Here is a 19,679-nt window from a genome sequence, read left to right as displayed (position 1 = left end):
GAAAAAATTGAAGCACCCCCTGCACAGCCTTGTTGCATGGTGCCCTTGAAGGAATGTCGTTCTCATCCACACCCTGTTATGCTCTCAGAGGTCATTCTGCTTCAGATTTGTTGTTCTATCAGATGCATTTTGGAACACTGGTCCAAACAAACTGCTCAGGCCTGGACCAGCAGTGTTTCCTGTCGAGCCACCTCCTTGGTTGCTGTGTGACAGACTGGTGCAGTAATCGCAGCAGTTGTTGCTCTCAGGCTGTGCACTGCTGCTGGTATTACAGTCAATCATTAGAGCTGTATCCTCTCCAGATGGCTCCTGCCTTCCCTGGTCTCTATTGAATTGTCCATGTTTAGACTCCCCAGCAAGCTGCTCTTTGGCCATTTTCATGTCTTAATATTTAGAGTAGTGAACAAATCTAATTCAAAGCAGGACTCTTTCTGATGGACTAGCGATTGTCATGGGAGATAGTGTGTTGAAATTACATTTTTAGGTCTACCTAGTGGTCTAGAAAGGGTAATAAAATAAATAAGATTCAACAGAGTCACATAAGTGCATAGCTTCTCAGTGCTCCTCTCTCAGAGGTAGAGCAGAGTTAATGAGGAGCTGGCTGTATTTGAGTGTTTGCACGAGGATCCTAGTGAAAAATGTGCTCTCACACTACTGTAAGCTCAGGGATTATCATTATCCTCCTGGGTTTCATCATGTGGTTTCCTCAGTACTTACTCTCTGAAGTGATGTTACTGTGATGCTACTCACAATCAGTCCTCTACTTGTCGTAAGAGGTAGCTTTGGCTTTTTTGGCAGAGGTGGACCTTTGCGAAGCTTCCACAAAAATACAGAAATCTTATGCACACAACCTATATATTAGATGTGTGGATGGGTGTTGTTACCTGTGAGTCTCCATTGTGAACCCACAGTGTTGTCAGTCTGGGATCTCAAGCTGCTTGTCTGGAAGAGAGTATCTGTGAAAGAGCTGGATGACAAAAACTTGGTGGGGATTCTCTGCCAGCCTGTATAGAGAAGAGCTCATGCAGCGCCATTACCCCTTCCTCTTTGTGCTTGTATTTCTCATTTTGTACGAGGAAAAAACTGAGGGAAGGAAAGGGGCTATGGGAGAAGAACCCATGGCCATGACAGAGCCACAGTCACAGGCGGGCTCATTCACAACTCCATCATTACAGAAAATTTACTTCTCAGACATTCTCTGCTCCAGTTCAGGAAGGGGCCTGTGGATGAGCTGTGAATCTTGAACACAAAAAAATCTCTTGTTTCCAAGTGTGGCTGAGATTTGAATCGTGTCAGTGTGACGGTTTGAACTTTTGCCTTCATATCCAGCTGTCAAAAGAAATAGTAAAATTCTTTTCGTTTTGAAGTAGGATTCGAAATGTAGTGGAGTGGAAACAATAAGTTGTAAGGCCGGGTGAAAATAGCTGCAAATATAATAAAGAATCATAATAAAGTGTTTAATTTAGTTGATAGTTAATCATTATAGATCATTTTTAATGACTTATTTTTAATAAAGACCAGCTGAAAAAAGCTACCATTTTAATGTTAATGTTCTATCATATGTTCTTGCTGAGTACCTCTCCATCGTGGAATGCCTGTGGATTGTTTCTTGAGATGTAGGTCGTAACTCCATTATCAAGGAATATGTGATGTTTATGAGCCAGGGCGTGTGCGCTTTGTGCTTTCGTGGCAGTTTTCATTTATTGCATTTTCACATCGATATTCTATTGAATAATTATCTTATTGCTATTGATGAAGTGTCTAGTGCCGATACATGCTATTGTTTTTTTGCCCAGGCCTAATTAATCATTTAGTTGACCACCGTACAATTTATCTGCCATTGCTTTGGTAATCAATTAATTGTTTCAATCCATTTTTAAGTAAAAATACCAAAGAGTCCACTTGCAGTTTCTCAAACATGAATATTTGGTGATTATTGTAGTCCTCTATGATATTGATCATAATAACTAATAAGCAATTTGAATATACCAACTTGGGTGTTTAATTTTCAATTAAAGGACAAAAGTATTCAACAGATTGAATTAATTGATACTGAAAATAGTTAGTCGTGGCCCTAGAATATACTAACATCAGTACTTGGGAACTTGAATCTATGCTTAAATCTAGATATCTAAATCTTGACTTGTTAAAAAATAAATAATAATAATAATAACAACTAGAGTTTTTGGTCTATAATGTGATTAAGTATGAGGCAGAGAGCCTCCTGGGTAAAGATGGCCTTATTTATCATGTTCATCCCTCTCCCTGTTGAAGCCAAGGTCAAGGAAGAGGAGAAACACTCTGCAGTATCAGTCTCTTTCCTCTTTTGCACATATGAGTCTCAGAATACCTGAATTGATTCACCCTAATTGCAGTATGTGACAAAACACCCACTGATTTGTCTCACAGTGAAGTCTGCTGCTTCTGGGGGAGAGTGCAAGCCAGGAGAAGAGCGAATAATGATGCTGCAGTGGAATGTCATTTTCTGTGTTTTGGCTCGGCTCCTGTTATTCCTGACGATTAGAAAGATTTGCACTTATTTTTGTTTTTTTTCCGGCTGGAAGGTTATGTCGCTTGTCTTCGTCGTTCAGCTAATTCTACACACACTGCAATCAGGCAGAACCTTTCATATGCTTAACCCTTCAATATCAGAACAGCAAGGAAGAAGAATGAGGAGCTACTGAGGCAGCATAACAGTATAACACGCATTCAATTTCACAAGTAAAAATGTACCCCAGGAGATAATTGTGAGGGTTTGTTCTGTACCTTGTTTTCATGTATTCAAGGATGACTGTTTTATGAGAGTACGTTTTAATAACCTTCTGTTGACACGGTATATAACACAGGCCATCTATTTAGGATATTTAGCCTGCGGTATGACTTTACACACTCTGACCCTCACATAATGTTTCTACTTCTGTATTTTCCAGGTGTATAGGTCGGCGAGACCGTTATACTACCCAGCAAGATGGTGGCTTTGTCGCTGAAGATCTGTGTCCGCCAGTGCAATGTGGTGAAAACGATGCAGTTTGAACCATCCACGCCTGTGTACGATGCCTGCAGGATCATCAGAGAGAGAGTACCAGAAGCTCAGACAGGACAAGGTTGGTGGATGACTCAGAGAATGTAATTTACATAATGGAAATCTGTAAGCATCAACATTTGCATGCCGTGTTTCACTTTGTGTTTCAGCTTCAGATTATGGCCTCTTCCTGTCTGACGATGATCCCAGGAAAGGAATCTGGCTCGAATCTGGAAGAACCCTGGATTACTACATGCTGCGAAATGGAGTAAGATTAAGTCATGTAGTTTGGGGTTGAGAACTGTCAGAGTCACTCATTTCTTAAAGTGATTTACATTTTCTAGTGCGACCTGAGATGTTTGCTTCCATGGTGGGAGCGATTGCTAGTTTACTGTCCAGCGGGGGTTGTGGATGTCATTGTGCTTCCTCTCCTATTTTCTCAGGATGTCTTGGAGTATAAGAAGAAACAAAGGCCCCAAAAGATCAAGATGCTGGACGGTGCAGTTAAAACCATCATGGTGGATGACTCAAAAACAGTTGGGGAGCTGCTTGTCACCATATGCAGCAGAATAGGTAAGTGATACTCTGCAAGTACTGCTAATATGAATCTTTTCAAGCCATTGTAAAAAACTTGAATTATTTATCCTCTATTTTATTTTTAGTCCATGGCATACCACTTGACTTCATACTGAGTTACATTATGTTACAGTGTTATTATGTGCAATGAAATTCATATTTAAACCGCCACATTTGTTAAGCACTTTGGAGTATTCATGTACGCTTGATAAAGTCCTAATCACTTTTTGTTTAGAGCGCAGTGGGCATGATTTATCAAGCACAAACAAGCTTGTTTCTAATAAATGCTGAAGTGTTCTTCCTAAGGGCAAGACCTTGCCATCCTTGCCTGTCACAGAGGTGTTCCCTAAGCAGTATATTTCAATTATAATGGGCTGCTATCAAGCTCAATTGGGTGAGGAGGAGAGGGATGTGTGTCTGGCAGATAGCTTTATTGGAAAATGTTTGTTTAGAGTCGGTCTTTCTGCTTGGCTTCCTCTCCTCCTCGTCTCCCATTTTAGTTTTCTGGCTCTGTACCAGCTTTCCTTCACTTCTGTTTCAAAGCAGAGAGAAAGAGATAAAAAGAGAGTACCAAAGAATTGCAGAAACACTTTCTTTATCATGGCATTAGTTGTTGTGCCGGTTTAAGGTGTCTCCTCCTCTGAGAATTCCCTGGCTTATTTGCCCCCCTTGCAGGAATCACCAACTATGAGGAGTACTCCCTGATTCAAGAGGTGACAGAGGAAAAGAAGGAAGATGGAATGGGGACACTGAAGAAAGACCGAACGCTGCTGCTACGAGATGAGCGGAAGATGGAAAAGCTTAAAGCCAAACTCCACACGGATGATGACTGTGAGTGTGAGCTTTCAAAAGCCTCCAGAGGTGTTCCTGATATCTTGATGGCTTTAAGCCCTTTTCTTATTTTCACATATTTTATTGCCGGACTCCACGGCATCATTTGGACGTGTGCTTTATCACCGAAGTATAATTTATTGCATGAACATATCAAAGTTTAATGAAATTACCAGTGTTATCTTTTCCCCAGAGGACACCAATTAAATGTTCAAACATGTGAATGTATAAATCACCCTCCAACTTTGGCTGAAAACTAGCTAAGTCTCAGCAGAAAATAATGCAAATGACGCTGTTTATGTCCCGTCAAGATTTTCCCTTCCCCCGTGATTAATTTGGTAGATTGTCTGTCTAAGCTGATTTGTCTGTCCGTCTGAGGTTTTTGAACTGCCTGGTTAATTTCACCATCAGTATCCTCCTCTAGTAACATCTTTGTAAAGTGAGTGTCTATTCATTTCAGTGCATGTGATAACAGAGTGTGTGTATTGATTGGCAGTGAACTGGCTGGACCACAGCAGGACATTCAGAGAGCAGGGAGTGGAAGAAAGCGAGACTCTGCTGCTCAGGCGCAAGTTCTTCTATTCGGACCAGAACGTGGACTCAAGGGACCCTGTCCAGCTAAACCTGCTCTATGTTCAGGTAAACTAGTTACACACACCTTTTATGCTGGTGTAGCAAAAAATAGAGGAGAAAGAGGATGACCTACTGTACTCACACATTTCTTGCTGTTACAGCGCAACCTGCAAAATGAGGCCCAGCATGTGAATTACACTGCAAATTTTTGGGGTGTTGTTTTAAAAAATAAATGTGTTTTAAAGAAGTGCTCCACCCTAAAACATGTTCTTGAGCTCCGACTGAATTATATGACTGTACTATGATGTGCTATGGTTTTAAAATTGACATTATTACCAAATGTATGAAAATCTGCTTGTTGTGGGTTGAAAATGGCTCAACATGCCCTCTACTGTTCTAAATCATGCTGAACTTGGCAAGGCCAATGCTGAGATAGAGTAATTTTGGACTACTTTACATCATGACATTTATTTTTTTTAAGTGTTAACACCCTCTAATCAGAGTAGGGCAGCCCACCTCCCCCAGCCTATGCTTTGAGTGGAAGTGTGTAAAAGGTAAATGGACCTTGGTTGTACTTGTATACCTTTTGACCACTCAAAGCGGTCTTACACTACATGCCACATTCGCCCTCTTACACACATTCACACACCGATGACGCAGGATCGGAGCAATTTAGGGTTCAGTGTCTCGCTCAAGGATACTTTAGCCAGAGGAGCCAGGGATCGAACAACCTTCCGATTAGTGGACGACCCGCTCTACCTCTGAGCCACAGCTGCCCGAAACCACTGCACTCATTTTCAGATGTGTACTGATCGAGACACATCATTCACATTTACTTACTATTTTTCTAATCTGGCGCAGTGGTTCAGATTGTAGAAACAATAGTAACAGCGGACTTTCTTGTGTTTTCAGCGCAGACACAGCGAGTGTGACAGCATCTGCTCTGGTTAGCTCTGATTACCAGCTTACTGTTCCTGTTACACTGCTGTGGCCAATCTGTCAATCACTGCGGTCGGTGTCAAGGTCATGTCCTTTGCAGGTCTCTGATGCATTTTTTTAATTTGCTGAGAGGAAGGGAGCTAGCAGAATTGAAGGGTGTAGTTAAATTTGAAAAAGAGTGTAATTAGGCTCAATAGCTATGTTGTTGTCTGCATCTAAGTTTTGGCCCGGTCTGGACTGACTGAAATGTGGGTAGCTCAGATGTGGTCCAGACAGGTTTGACTTGGTTTATACTGCACACTGGCACAACATTATAAGTCCTTGCACTTGAAGGCAAAGTTTTAATTGCAGATTGAAAAATTGTATTTTGTCTGGCACTGACATATGATCATCTTATAAAGCTGTTAAACATTCAGCAGACGTAGCATTAGCATACATTTCGCCACCTGACATACTGTCCAATATTCACTCTCCTTTAAGATGCTTTCTTGTCTTCAATAACTCCTCAGAAATGTGTCCAGCTCTTAAACTGCTAATCTATAGAATCTATCTATTATAGATAATTTCAGATTTTCAGCCTGACATATATGGTGTCCTTGAAAACTTTAGGATCCCCGATGCAATTTCAAATGTGGTTCTGTGGGTTTGAACAATGACTGATGATTATAGTTCATGACTGTTGTTTATGAGGATTAGGAATTTTCATAGGCAGCGAAAACACTTGCTGTTTCTTTACAGATTTGTCCAACATTCAGCGTATGTCTAGTTGGAGAGATATATTGTTAGGCTTTCTGGGTTTATGTCTGGATGAGGCATTGCCTATTTTATTAGTTAGTTTCTCTCTCTCTCTATGTCTGTGTGTGTGTGTGTGTGTGTGTGTGTGTGTGTGTGTGTGTGTGTGTGTGTGTGTGTGTCTGTGTGTCTGTGTGTCTGTGTTTGTGTGTACTCAGCAGTGCTAGTTCTACCAGTTTTGTAAACCGAGGGAGCCCTGCTGGCACCGGGGGGGTTCCCTGAGGGGGGTCAGCTGAGTCCGGTACAGCACAAGTCACAGTTGAAGGCAGTTATGCACACATAACTGCCTTCACATTAGCCCCTTCAGCCGGGGTAGGAGGGCTCCCCACTGACACCTGGACTCAAGCGCACACAGAAACACGCATACAGATGTATCTTACACTGGCGAGATAGAGGAAGAGCATGAGATTTAGGAAAGCGTACTTATAGAAACGGATGCAACATACTATTTAAAAGAAATACATTAACAATACGATTGTTACATGCTCTCCCACATAAAGTCTCAGCAAAAACAGCACTCACTTAGAGATACCACGTCTGAAATATCTATAGTTATTCATATTTGACTCATCTTTTCAGTCCCTGCTACGTTGGGAGTTTCTGAATATGTTCATAAAAGACACCCAGCCACCCACCTCCCTGTCTGCTCCCGCTGCTCTCCTCCTTTCTATCTGACTGTTCCTGTTTAAGCCTCTATTTTTCTTACCCTGCGTTTCCTTCCCTTACAGTTTGCCTGTCTCCACTCCCTCTCCATCTCCTACACATTCTGACATAATCGTGCACATCCCCACCCTGTTACCCTGGCACACATTACAGCACAGTGCATATCATGCTCTCCTCTCAACACAGACTCATATTTCCTTTCACAATAACAACCCCGCCCCCTACCCCCGCCTCCCTTTGCCTCTTTGTTGCCCTTCCTCATCTATCTTTCCCCTCGTTCTCTGCCTGACACACACTTGGATTGTTACACAGGCAGATCACAGAGACTCTTCACATGGCAGTGGCTCTAATTTGTCACTGTGTTAAAAAGGCCAAACAGAGCCAGAAGAGAGATCTTTAGCTGAGTGGAACACACCCCAGGCTTCTCTTTGACTTTTTATTCTTTCCTTTTTTTATAAATCTTTTTACTCCCTCCATTTCCCTCTTTAACATCCTTCATCATTCACAATTCTTGTAATTCTCTGAAACTCAGCAGGGTTGAGTAATTGAATTCAGATGGTGAAGATGATGACATTATTGCTGGCATTTCTTTGACAGAGGATCCCTGCGAATCAGCGATGATCTCAAATGTTTATTAATGATTTGAAGCTTCCATGGTTTTAAACCCACCCCACACACACACATACACACACACATAATGTAATGAAGCTCTGCCAGTAACAGACTAATCTCCTTTACTGCTCTGCCACTCCCTCTCTGTCATGTATTTGTGCTAAGGCCAGGATAAACCTCCGTAGCAATAGCAGTCACCCTGTGGGTCCTGCTCTTTTGCTTTTACTTTTACTCACTTTAGTTGATTCTGTAAATATACTAATTGTACCAGGAGAGAGCATAGTCCAAAGGACAGATGAAGACTTAAAAATAATATTCTGTTGTATATAAGGACTTGCTATCCTTTCAGAATGTAGCATTATTTCATCATGTTTTTTTTTCCATCAGTAGTTCTGTAAGAGCTTGGGGTAGCATTTTAAGAGCTTATGAAGCATTTTTGCTTTATTGGAAAAATGAACAATACAATAGGATTTGTCTTAATAAAACTGTGTTGTCTAGCTCATGAAGCTGTTGAATATTCCTTTACTCGCTAATTTATTAGCAACCATCCTGATCAAACACTGTGTGCATTTAGTCGCTGTAGAGTATCCCTATGTCAGCATTTATTTTTAAGGCTGTATTATACGCTGTGTGCTCTGCTGGGCCGTGGTGGACTGGTTGACCTCTGTGTTTTAGCCTCAGGCTGTATGTGTCACAGCTTCGGATGTCTTGTGCTTCGCTTCCACTCATGCATCTCTACTAGAATGTCCTAGAACCAGCGCCTGTATCACTTGCCATATCCGCTATGAGAAAATCAGGGTCTACCCTCACGGTCTTGTCTGTCAACAGTCATGGCTAGTTATTGATTTTCTGGCCAGTTGTTTGACCAAATAGAGACACGTAAATTGGCTGCTTAATCTGAGGTTTGCCAATGATGAATTCAATATCTGGTTATCGCTGTATGAAACAATAGCAATGCCAAACTGAATGATATAATGTATATTGCTAGCAAAGCAATGAACGTTTGATGTGGCCATTATTTAATCTAACTGTGTTTTGATCATATGGATCATATAAGTCCTGCTTGCTTTATCTGATTGGCATCAGCTGTTTCACAATCACTGGCTTATTCATAGCTGTGTGGCTGTCAGCTGACTAGTAACTTACAGTTGTCTTTGTGCGGGTGTACAGCACTTTAGCCTGCTGACAAAGTCTGCGGCTCATCTACCCTCACCACAGACCATTTGCTTAAAATTGTCAATTCCCTGATGTAAATAAGATATGATATTTACATGGAACATAGAGAAACTGGTTATTTACCTTACTGTATACATGATTCTCAAACTGTCATTTCCAGAACGACTTGAGTTCACTCAGCAGTTGAGAATGGACCCCCCCCTTAGTTTCTGCCTGGCCACTGTTGCATTTACCACTCTGCTGGATATAGGCTGCCTCACCTTATTACCAGTAATGGAAAATAAAAGCAACAACCGATAAAACATATTCTATTGCATTACCAGTGTTAAACCTTCACTTTAATTTTCGACGCATCTGCAAAATCTGGATACGGTGTTTGTCCAGGTTTCTGAAACTAAATTTACATACGCAAACAGATAACCAGGATACACCAAAAACATGATAATAACATACTAGTGTGAATAACACACATGTTTCAGATGTTAAAGCATTGGTATCTACCGTAGCTGTGCTATACTCTACATTTCTGTGTATCTATGGGGCTTATAAACTCCAAACTCTCTTGTAGCCTAAATTAGTTTTCTAAATAACTGGGGCACTTGGGTAAATTCATTATACTCTATAACCAATCTGTGTCCACCAAGCAATACTTACTTTAAAAATATAACCCTTAAATCTTATTCTTCCATTACTCCTTGCATCTTACTCACACAATAATACCATCTTGTGAATAGTGTGTACCAGAGTGAATGGCATGTGTGAGGGCTAATTTTAGAGTGTCTTCTTGTATTAAGTAAGAGCTTATGTACTCCACTGTGAATTGCACTGGGGAAGGGACTTGATTGTGAGTGGAGGAGATTGTTGTCCTCATTACAGCCGTAAGCTGCTGCTTAGTTTTTCATTGATGTAATGGGACGTAAGAAGGAATCCACACGGTGCACCGATATGCTAATGCTAAAAGCACTGATGGAGCCTTTCTCACTGTCAGCAAGGCCTCTCAGCTTTTGGAGCCATTAATTTTGCAGCAGTGAGCTAGAAAGAGGTAGTGAGAGAAGACAGAAAGAGAGAGAGGCAGAGCTGACTACCCCCTGGAGAAAACAGCACACATTGACAACCATTTGAAAGATGTCAACAAAGGCTTCTCCCTTTCCATCTACCTAAATGGTGAAGATAATGTAGACAGCCTGGCTGAAAATGCATTGAAACATAAGTGATGTCTCAGCAGCTCCAAAGGGGCATAGGCCTTTTTTTCCCTTTTTTTTCTCACTGAAAAAAAACAAAACCCATTTGATTTCTTAACAACATATTGAGGGCCATTCTGTAATGCAGATGGAATATTATGAAAGACTGATGCATTTCTGTAATGTGTTTCCCTTTTTAATAACACGTAATGGGCTGTGATGACAAATTGTTGGAGCTGCTACATTTGAAGCCAGCAGAATGCAGTTTATTGTCACAAACAAATCTTATTTGGCTCCCCTGCGTGGATGAGTCTCAGTTATGATGTCCCTGCTCTAGAAATACACTTAGTCATTCACCTGGAACACATCCTCTCTGAAGCCACACTGCATTCAAAGCGCACAATGAAGTGCTCATTATGGAGCTCTGTTGGGGGTTAGGTGAATTTTGTGTAATTCTCATGCCTTTGTAGTTCTATCCTTTTTGCTGGATGTGTGTTTCTGCCTCTCACTTACACCTCCCCCCTCTGATCATGTCTCCTCTAGGCAAGGGATGATATATTGAATGGATCCCACCCTGTCTCCTTTGATAAAGCCTGTGAGTTTGCAGGGATCCAGGCTCAGATCCAGTTCGGACCCCACGCGGAGCACAAACACAAGCCCGGATTCCTGGAGTAAGTTTTTCCTATCCAAGAGATGCATTAACACCAACATTACTCTATACAACATGTTGTGTTTTCATATGTTCAGATCACAGCTGTGCATATACAGTGGTTATCTCCTGCTTCAGCACAGGCTGTTGCTTCAGGGATTTCCTCCAGTGGAAAGCTCAGGGGTGATGTCAGCTGTTACAACTGTTTTCTGATATGTAGGCAGTAGGGCAAGAATGACCTCATATGTAGAGGTATGTTAATAGAAAAGGAAATGCCTGTAGCTCAAAAGGGTAACCATGTAAAAATGTCATTTATCTCCGTAGCCTGAAGGAGTTCCTACCAAAAGAGTACATCAAGCAGAGAGGGTCCGAGAAGAAAATATTCCAAGTATGTACATTACATTGCTGGAATGTTGCATTTAAAGAAAATAATGTGTTTGAAAGTGGGGGTGGCCCATGGGAATTATAGTAATTTGTTCTCTGTTGAGGCATAAATTGACAAAATATGAAACATGTAGATCACCTAAGGTAATGTAACATAACATATGTAATATTAAAGGAGGTGAACTGCTGTTTTTGATCAGGACCATAAAAACTGTGGAGAGATGACGGAGATTGAGGCAAAAGTGAAGTATGTGAAGCTCGCCAGGTCCCTGCAGACATATGGAGTGTCCTTCTTCCTGGTGAAGGTAAGAGCTGCTAAATGACATGTATTGCAGGTATTGGATTTATAAGCACAGCAAACAATATGCTCACATTCCCATAAAAACATTTCCACCATTAAAGGGATAATTATTTTCATAATTTCTATTGTAGTCAACAAGTTTATTTCATGAGATCTTGAAATGCAGCTAAACCTCACTAAAAATCAGTCAGAGGAGACACAAGCAGTCAGATGATTGTACAGATTGTAAATTAACCCCAAGTTAAGCCAAACCAAACCAAACAAAGGCAAATGGTAAAACCAAACCTTTGTAAAAGACTTCCTGTTTCAACTTTGACCTACAATGCTTGCATTAATTGAGTGTAAAGAAGGATTGTTGCATTGCATGCATTCCCATTGGCACTCACTTTTTGTTTTAAGCTCCAGACAAAGTGGTTGATAATCTTTTTTACAACTGTGATCGTCTGATCGCTCATGTTCCTTGCCCACGTTTAACTTTGCTGTAGTAATGTTGCCACATTTGCAGGACTTAGCAGTTAACTTACAGTACATACAGTACAATGTTACCATAACTGACAAATAAGGCAAATATGAAAATAAAATCTGAATCTTCCTACACTAATCCTGGAGCAATCTCAATTTAATGATACATCTGGTTTTTGAAAACACGCACGTAATGCTTCTGTACTAATGAGTGGCAGCTGTGATTAGAAAGCTGTTCGGATATGCTCTGTACTGTCAAACAGGTATGAAAGCTTGTTGAAAACACCAAAAACCCCATTATCACAACAAATCTGAAGCTTCAGAGTGGAAGCTTGTGCATTTGCAGTTCAGCAGCCTACTCTGAAATACTTGTGACAATAGCAATTCTGTTCTGTTCTGGTTTGGCGAACACAAAAGTGGAATGGAAGTGCGGCATGTGAATGGGATGAAGTCGCACCAGCAGGTATTATAAAAGCTCTCTGACAGCAGCCCATTTGGTTACAAACTTGCAGGAAAGAGGGGAGAAAGAGGAAGAGTGCAGTTGTCTGCTGGAGTCTTAATGGATGATAAATGGAATGTTTGGCCCCGTAGTTAAAGCAGACTGCAGGGTTCAGATTATCTTTGTGTGCGTGTGTGTGTGTGTGTGTGTGTGTGTGTGTGTGTGTGTGTGTGTGTGTGTGTGTGTGTGTGTGTGTGTGTGTGTGTGTTTATGGCAGACTGCGTGTGCATCTACACATATGAGCCCTGTCAGTGTTCGATGAGGAGATGTAGTGATGGAGATTTCTTCAAGACTCTGTTAAATAATTCACTCCAGCTGCACTCTGCTCTTGATGCTAGCAGAGGCAAAAGCACAGACCTGGCTTTGTTGAGGCACATCTGAGAGTTTATTGTAACCTCCCATTTCTCATCTGTCAGTCTTTAATCACTGCAGGTTCTATTGCTGTAAACTTTACAGATATGGAAATACCGTACATGGAAAGTAAATAAGCCTGTATGTATATATGTGTGTTTGCTGCAGCCATGCATGCAGGTGTGTACAATAGAACCCCCCCCACACACACACACTCCTATTGTGATCTTTTGCAGAAGCAGATTTACACAAACAACAATCAAGGTTAAACAGTTTGAAATAATATAATACCTCAGCTGCCCACTTCAGATTAGAAAATCAGACTTCCTGCCTGAATACAGCCTTGATAATTATGACATTCAAGTAATGTAACCTAAAACAATGGAAGTTTTTAATAAACCTTGATACAAATATATCATGAACACTGGAATAATGTTATCTGCCCTTGTGCTTAAGAGCCCTAAACCTGGAAGCTGTTTTACTTATTGGCCTTTTGTGTGATTCTCAGAGCTCTGCATTTTGACCCAGTGATAAAAAAAAACAAAACAATAGCCCACAGGGACATAAAATGTACGTATTCCGAACTCCCCTTCTCTACAAACCGCTAATTTTTGTGTCGTCCTCTGCGCCCCTGGAGGGGAGCCAAGTGTAGGCTCAGTCTCTGAAGTGAGCTGTAATAGATTTTCAGTGGGCAGAGAGTGGAGGGCACTGGAGCTGGTCAGGCAGAGAGCTGGTGGAAGCACCATGCTGGTGTGCTGACAGTGACTAAAGCCTGTGGAGACCCTGTTCAATAAAGCAGCAGTTAAACAAGCCTGAACTCTGCTGGGTCAGTTCACAGCTGCCCCTTCTCCTCTTCCATTTGGAGCTTTAAGCCATAGACACAGCATTTGTATTATGACAGCACCAGCAGAATGGCATAACGATTTTGCGTTTGCCCCTTTGAATGAATCATCTGTGTAGGTGTTTAGCACCGACATAACTGTTGTCTGATGTTTCTCTATCTGACAGGAAAAGATGAAGGGTAAAAATAAACTGGTCCCGCGGCTGCTGGGGATAACCAAGGAGTCAGTGATGCGAGTGGAAGAGAAGACGAAGGATGTGGTGCAGGAGTGGCCTCTGACAACTGTCAAGAGATGGGCTGCCTCCCCCAAAAGCTTCACCCTGGTACTGTGTGACTCTCTGCATCAAGTCCTCAGCATTACTTGGAAGAATCAGATGTTATACGCTCCTAATGCTGTACACATATTCAGTTATTATGTGCATAGTGTGCTTTACACAGTTCTTCATCACATATTCAATCTCTTTCCCCTAGTTTCATTTTCAACTCAAACAGCACTCGAAAAATTATTTAGACCTCAGACTCCAATATTGAATGTGTTCAGCACGCTAGCCGGCTATTTCATCTGAGTTAACAATAGATGCCCTGTGCAGTATTTGGATGTATTATTTATCTGAAAGCTTTTTCAATTTTCTTTATCAGCTTTTGGCAACAGTACTGTCTGTTTTCCTCCCATATTGGAAAGGAGCACTGCATTTAAAGATGAAAGATAGATTATGCAAATTTTAAAAATACTCTAAGGTATATTTGCCAACATTGATTTAACCCAAAAATATTCACCCTTGCATTTCTGTAGATTGCTTTGAAGTGAGTTTTGAGATTCACTACATCTAATATTTAATCAGCTCTTTGGAGGAATAGGATGCAGCATAGAAGCCAGTCAATTTTTCTTTTCATTAAGGGTAGAAATAATGAAGGTGTTGCCAAGTGTATTCAGGGTGTGAGGCTCTTATTAGGTGCGGTATAGAATGTTTTAGCAATGCTAGATAGATGTCAAAATAGTTTGCCCTGAATCTCTGCTGTCTGCATCACAAAGGATTTCGGAGAGTACCAGGAGAGTTACTACTCTGTCCAGACTACAGAGGGAGAGCAGATATCCCAACTTATTGCTGGATACATTGATATCATTCTTAAGAAGGCAAGTAATTCAAAACTGAATGTAAAAATGAATTAATACAGCATACTTATAATTCTCCATACATTTATCCTATATTGTTCACTGTGATATCTGTTTCTACAGAAGCAGAGTAAGGATCGTTTTGGCCTTGAGGGAGACGAGGAATCCACCATGCTGGAGGAATCAGTGTCCCCTAAGAAGTGAGTAATACACATGTGTTATGTACTCTATTGTATGCTGACAATTCTGATTCTGCGAACACAGTCTAGGTATCCTTTATAAATTTTTTACCTCTTTAGCCTGCCTAGTATAGTATGTCCAAAAGAGGTAATGTTAGAATCAAACACAAATAAAGCAACAACATAACACTAACACCATTCTCAGTATTAAAGAATATAATTTGTTAAATTTGCTTCCTTGTACAATTTTTGTTTTTACAAACCTAAACACACCACCTGCCTCAGGGTAAAGCCACTAAATTATCATCTTATTTCCCAAAAGAAAGCTGCATCATTTAGAAGTTAAGATATCACGCAGGTTAAGATATCATCTGGTTCGAAGCTTGTTAATTCAGTAATTCTTATCTCTCAGTTGGTTGCCGTTCCTCCTGATTTTCCCAATCTAGCTTAGTAACTGATGGAAATGAAGTAATGCTGATGGACCAGGGCTCTATCACACAGAGCATGGAAATTTGTTGTCGCTGAAAATCAACATGGCTCTTAGTGATCCCCTCTCTGGCAGAATGGGGCATCATATTCCTGCTGCTTATGGGCCAATTGACTCATGTTGTGGTTCTCAGCACAAAAACATAATTGCTGCTTCTCAAAACAAGCCATAATTAACCAATGGAGTCAGGAGCATCTGTTGAGCTGGGCAGGAAAACAGACATTTTTGCGTACAATATTTTTTCTGACAATGCCTAATCACTGTGGGAACAGTTGTTAGCATGATAATTATTTTATTTATTATTTTGTAACAGTTCAATCATCTGGAACAATTATCAGAATTTAGAGCTCCACTCACAAGTAACACAGAGGAAAATAGTCACTACCAGAACACCTCCAAATTAGAGTTAGTCTTTAGTTTTCCACATAACCAAAAGGTTTGAATGCATCTGCGTGCATCCTGTGCACGTATGCTAAATAAACATACACAATGAACAAACACAATGAAACAACTTCCTGATTAAGGTGTGTTTATGAAATTCAACTTGCACTTCCTTTCTCATTTTCTCCTGTATAAGGTCCACAATTTTGCAGCAGCAGTTTAATCGGGTCGGTCGCGTGGAGCATGGCTCAGTAGCACTTCCGGGCATAATTCGGTCTGGGTCTATTGGTGGCCCTGACACCTTCAATGTGGGCACTATGCCCTCTGCTCAGCAGCAAATCACCACAGGGCAGATGCACAGAGGACACATGCCTCCACTGGTGAGTATAGCAATTTCACTCGCAAGCAAACCTGCTGTCCTGGACAAATGTCGTATTCCCCCTGTGTCACCATATTTTGACATGAAATAGCAGTAGCATCCAACCTTGGGCCAATCTGTGCAATTAGAAAACTGAACTAAAGGAATGAGGAAATGTGTTTTGCTCAATTGTCTATTTTTTAAATATCCAAACAGTTGAGATCATTCTCACATTTTTTATGTAAATTTGATCTGCAGCATTTGAAATAGTACTCCACGATGAACAATATTAAGAGGGCTGGGAGATAAGATGAAAAGTTCCTCATACTCCCACTAAAAGCCCATTTGTCTCCTGTGGTTTATAGACATTAGTTTACAAGACTGAGAATTTCACAGTTATGCACCCACATACAATACGTACCGTGTATTTAGATTGCTTTTATTTAGTCAATTGCACACTGTGTGTCTCTGTTATTTGTATTGTCAGAGTCTAGCTCAGCAGGCCCTGATGGGGACCATCAACAGCAGTATGCAGGCTGTGCAGCAGGCTCAGGCTGACCTGGGATATGTAGATAATCTGCCTCCCCTGGGCCACGACTTGGTAAGTCTGCTTTCCATTCACTACACAGTTTCAAAAAATATTTTAAGGATGGATGCAGCATGGATAGATACGATACTCCCCCTCATCCCATAATGTACAGCAACTCCAGTTCCACTTTTCTAACTCATGACGATTAGATAGAATGAAGCATTCGCATCACATCAAAGTCTATAATATTCCTCAAATATAATTAGGATATAGAAATTACTGTAAATATGGAGGCTGTATTTAATGCTTGAGTGTTTCCAAAGCTGTAGGTGTTGTACAACCCTAGTCCTTTAATCCTGCACAAGAAAGTTTATATGAGCTGAAAATCACCCACTGTGATGAAAGCCAATCACTCTCCTTTTCCTCCTCCACCAAAAGGCATCCAGGGTTTGGGTTCAGAACAAAGTGGATGAATCCAAACATGAAATCCACTCTCAAGTTGATGCCATCACTGCTGGAACAGCATCTGTGGTCAATCTCACAGCAGGTGAGTGCCCAGGAGAATACTAAACAGCTGAAAGATGCAACATGCAATCATTTTCAGTTTTCATTTATTTCTACACCAGAATTCCGGTTTATGTGGTCTGCGCTGGACAAAGCTCTAAAGGAAATTGCCCTATTATTAAAAATGCTGTTTATGTTTACATTATTGTAAAAAGGCCAGACTCAATGAAAATGTTTTCCAAGTCACTGTTGAGCTCCCTCTAATAATCAACAAAGGTGCATTCACCTGATTTTCCTGGATAAATATTTCAACTAATGCATAAATCTTTTATTTCTACTGAAGCTCAACTTACTTGCAGTATCTCTCTTTACTCCCTGTGTTGCTTGGCACAATGTCAGTCAAGTTCCTGCCAGTCTTTTGCAGGGTTCTAATCTCACCTCGCCATCTGTTTGGTAGCACTTATACTCCCTCCACTAGCTAATACAAAGTTTTTTCTTCTTCGCGGCCACTTGCTCCATCAGCGTGCTCATCTCTGTGGAACCATTTCAAATAGGCTCTAATTATGACACTGACACTGATGTGTATGTTACAGCATGTGACACGCAAGCTGCCCCTCAGATTAGCTAAATCAACGTGGCAGCAGCACAACAAATTAAGATGCACAGCAGAAGTGTAGTTTGTAATGATGGCGATCCATCCTTTGCAGGTGAGCCCACAGAAACCGACTACACAGCAGTGGGCTGCGCCATCACCACCATTTCCTCCAACCTCACGGAAATGTCTAAGGGTGTTAAGCTGCTAGCGGCATTAATGGACGATGAGGTGGGCAGTGGACACAAGCTCATGGGTGCTGCCAGGATGCTGGCAGGAGCTGTGTCAGATCTTCTCAGATCTGTTGAGCCTGCAGCCGCTGAGGTGAGACACCCACTGATTACTGTAGTGACATAGACTTGAACCTCCGCTGGAATCCCAGTAGCCACAAAGCCACATACAGTGTTAACTGCATGCTTTTCTTTTCATCAGTGTCCCAGTGAAGATGATTTTTGATCCAGAAGTCTGTTTCAGATAATTCATAGAGGCCTGTGAGAGAACAGGCCAGGCCAGTGTAATGAATGTGGTGATGTCATCCTTGTACAGCCCAGACAGACGGTGCTTACTGCGGCAGGAAGCATCGGACAGGCCAGCGGGGACCTCCTCCGTCACATGGGGGAGGGCGAGACCGATGAGAAGTTCCAGGTTGGACACCGCCCACTCACTGTTTCTATGACACTGCTGGCCAAACAGGAAGACACACACACACACAGATTACCCCCCCCTTTAAAAATGTCAATACACGCTTGAGTAATCATGTCAGGGTTTTATTATTAGACTGTTACTATGCGGATATTATGACAATACAGTCACATTTACCTTCATTTTTAGTTGTATTCTCACAGCATTGATTCCACTCTCCTATGTGTTAATCCCTGGAGAAGAAGGCTCATATAGCATCGATATTCTTAGTCTCATGAATATGGCAAATACTCTTCTACTAAAAAAGACAATGTAGTAGTTTCTAATCAAATTGCTTTACTTAATAACACAGATATGATTTATTATTTACCTCCTAAAATTCATAATCACTATTTGCCTCTTGCTTAAGCTGTTTTTACTGTCATACTGTTTTTTTGTGCATTAAATGTCCAGTTTTCACACTATATCAACTGAACAACATGAGTTAAAAACATTTACTTTCTGGTTCCCTTCAGTCACATGTGTGCAGCTGTGCTGTGTTTCAGTGAAGGACATTGATTAATATGTTGCAGGACACCCTGATGAATCTGGCCAAAGCAGTCGCCAATGCAGCTGCTATGTTAGTCCTGAAGGCCAAGAACGTGGCCCAGGTAGCCGAGGACACCATATTGCAGAACCGGGTGATTGCAGCTGCCACTCAGTGTGCCCTGTCCACCTCACAGCTGGTAGCCTGCACCAAGGTACTGGTCTAAAACGTATTCATCTCAGTAGCCAAGTAGATAAAGGACATACCAATAGGCAGGAACTGATCCAAGCGGAATGTGTGACACTGGCCAATGTTTACTTTTTTTACTTTGTGTCATATCTTGACTAAAATTAGCGATTCTGTGATCAGAAACTAATGAATAAGGGCTGCCCAGATAGCTTGCCTGGTAGAGCCGGTGCTCCCTGTACCAAGGCCTTTGCTGCTATATATGTATATATATATAAGGAACTAATAAATAACAGTTTTTTTGATGTGATTGGTTAGATGAAACAAGA

The 19,679-nt window shown here is 41.2% G+C and overlaps 1 protein-coding gene across 4 annotated transcripts in view; it reads left to right on the top strand.

Moving 5' to 3' along the window:
- Positions 1–19,679, top strand: part of tln2b (talin 2b) — a 79,941-nt gene that overhangs the window by 28,625 nt on the left and 31,637 nt on the right. For all 4 annotated transcript variants that reach the window (XM_051382214.1, XM_051382213.1, XM_051382212.1 and 1 more), the window contains exons 2-18: positions 2,931–3,104; positions 3,193–3,290; positions 3,466–3,595; positions 4,274–4,429; positions 4,926–5,068; positions 10,909–11,036; positions 11,339–11,402; positions 11,599–11,703; positions 14,020–14,175; positions 14,886–14,987; positions 15,090–15,166; positions 16,210–16,393; positions 16,859–16,972; positions 17,339–17,447; positions 18,112–18,320; positions 18,543–18,641; positions 19,211–19,378. In XM_051382214.1, the coding sequence (XP_051238174.1) occupies positions 2,969–3,104; positions 3,193–3,290; positions 3,466–3,595; positions 4,274–4,429; positions 4,926–5,068; positions 10,909–11,036; positions 11,339–11,402; positions 11,599–11,703; positions 14,020–14,175; positions 14,886–14,987; positions 15,090–15,166; positions 16,210–16,393; positions 16,859–16,972; positions 17,339–17,447; positions 18,112–18,320; positions 18,543–18,641; positions 19,211–19,378 (2,178 nt within the window). In that variant the 5' untranslated portion in view covers positions 2,931–2,968. The remainder of the gene's footprint in view (positions 1–2,930; positions 3,105–3,192; positions 3,291–3,465; positions 3,596–4,273; positions 4,430–4,925; positions 5,069–10,908; positions 11,037–11,338; positions 11,403–11,598; positions 11,704–14,019; positions 14,176–14,885; positions 14,988–15,089; positions 15,167–16,209; positions 16,394–16,858; positions 16,973–17,338; positions 17,448–18,111; positions 18,321–18,542; positions 18,642–19,210; positions 19,379–19,679) is intronic.

This window comes from Dicentrarchus labrax, unplaced genomic scaffold (assembly GCF_905237075.1).
Source record: "Dicentrarchus labrax unplaced genomic scaffold, dlabrax2021, whole genome shotgun sequence".
Lineage (NCBI taxonomy): Eukaryota > Metazoa > Chordata > Actinopteri > Moronidae > Dicentrarchus > Dicentrarchus labrax.
This window is presented reverse-complemented; position numbering and strand designations above follow the sequence as displayed.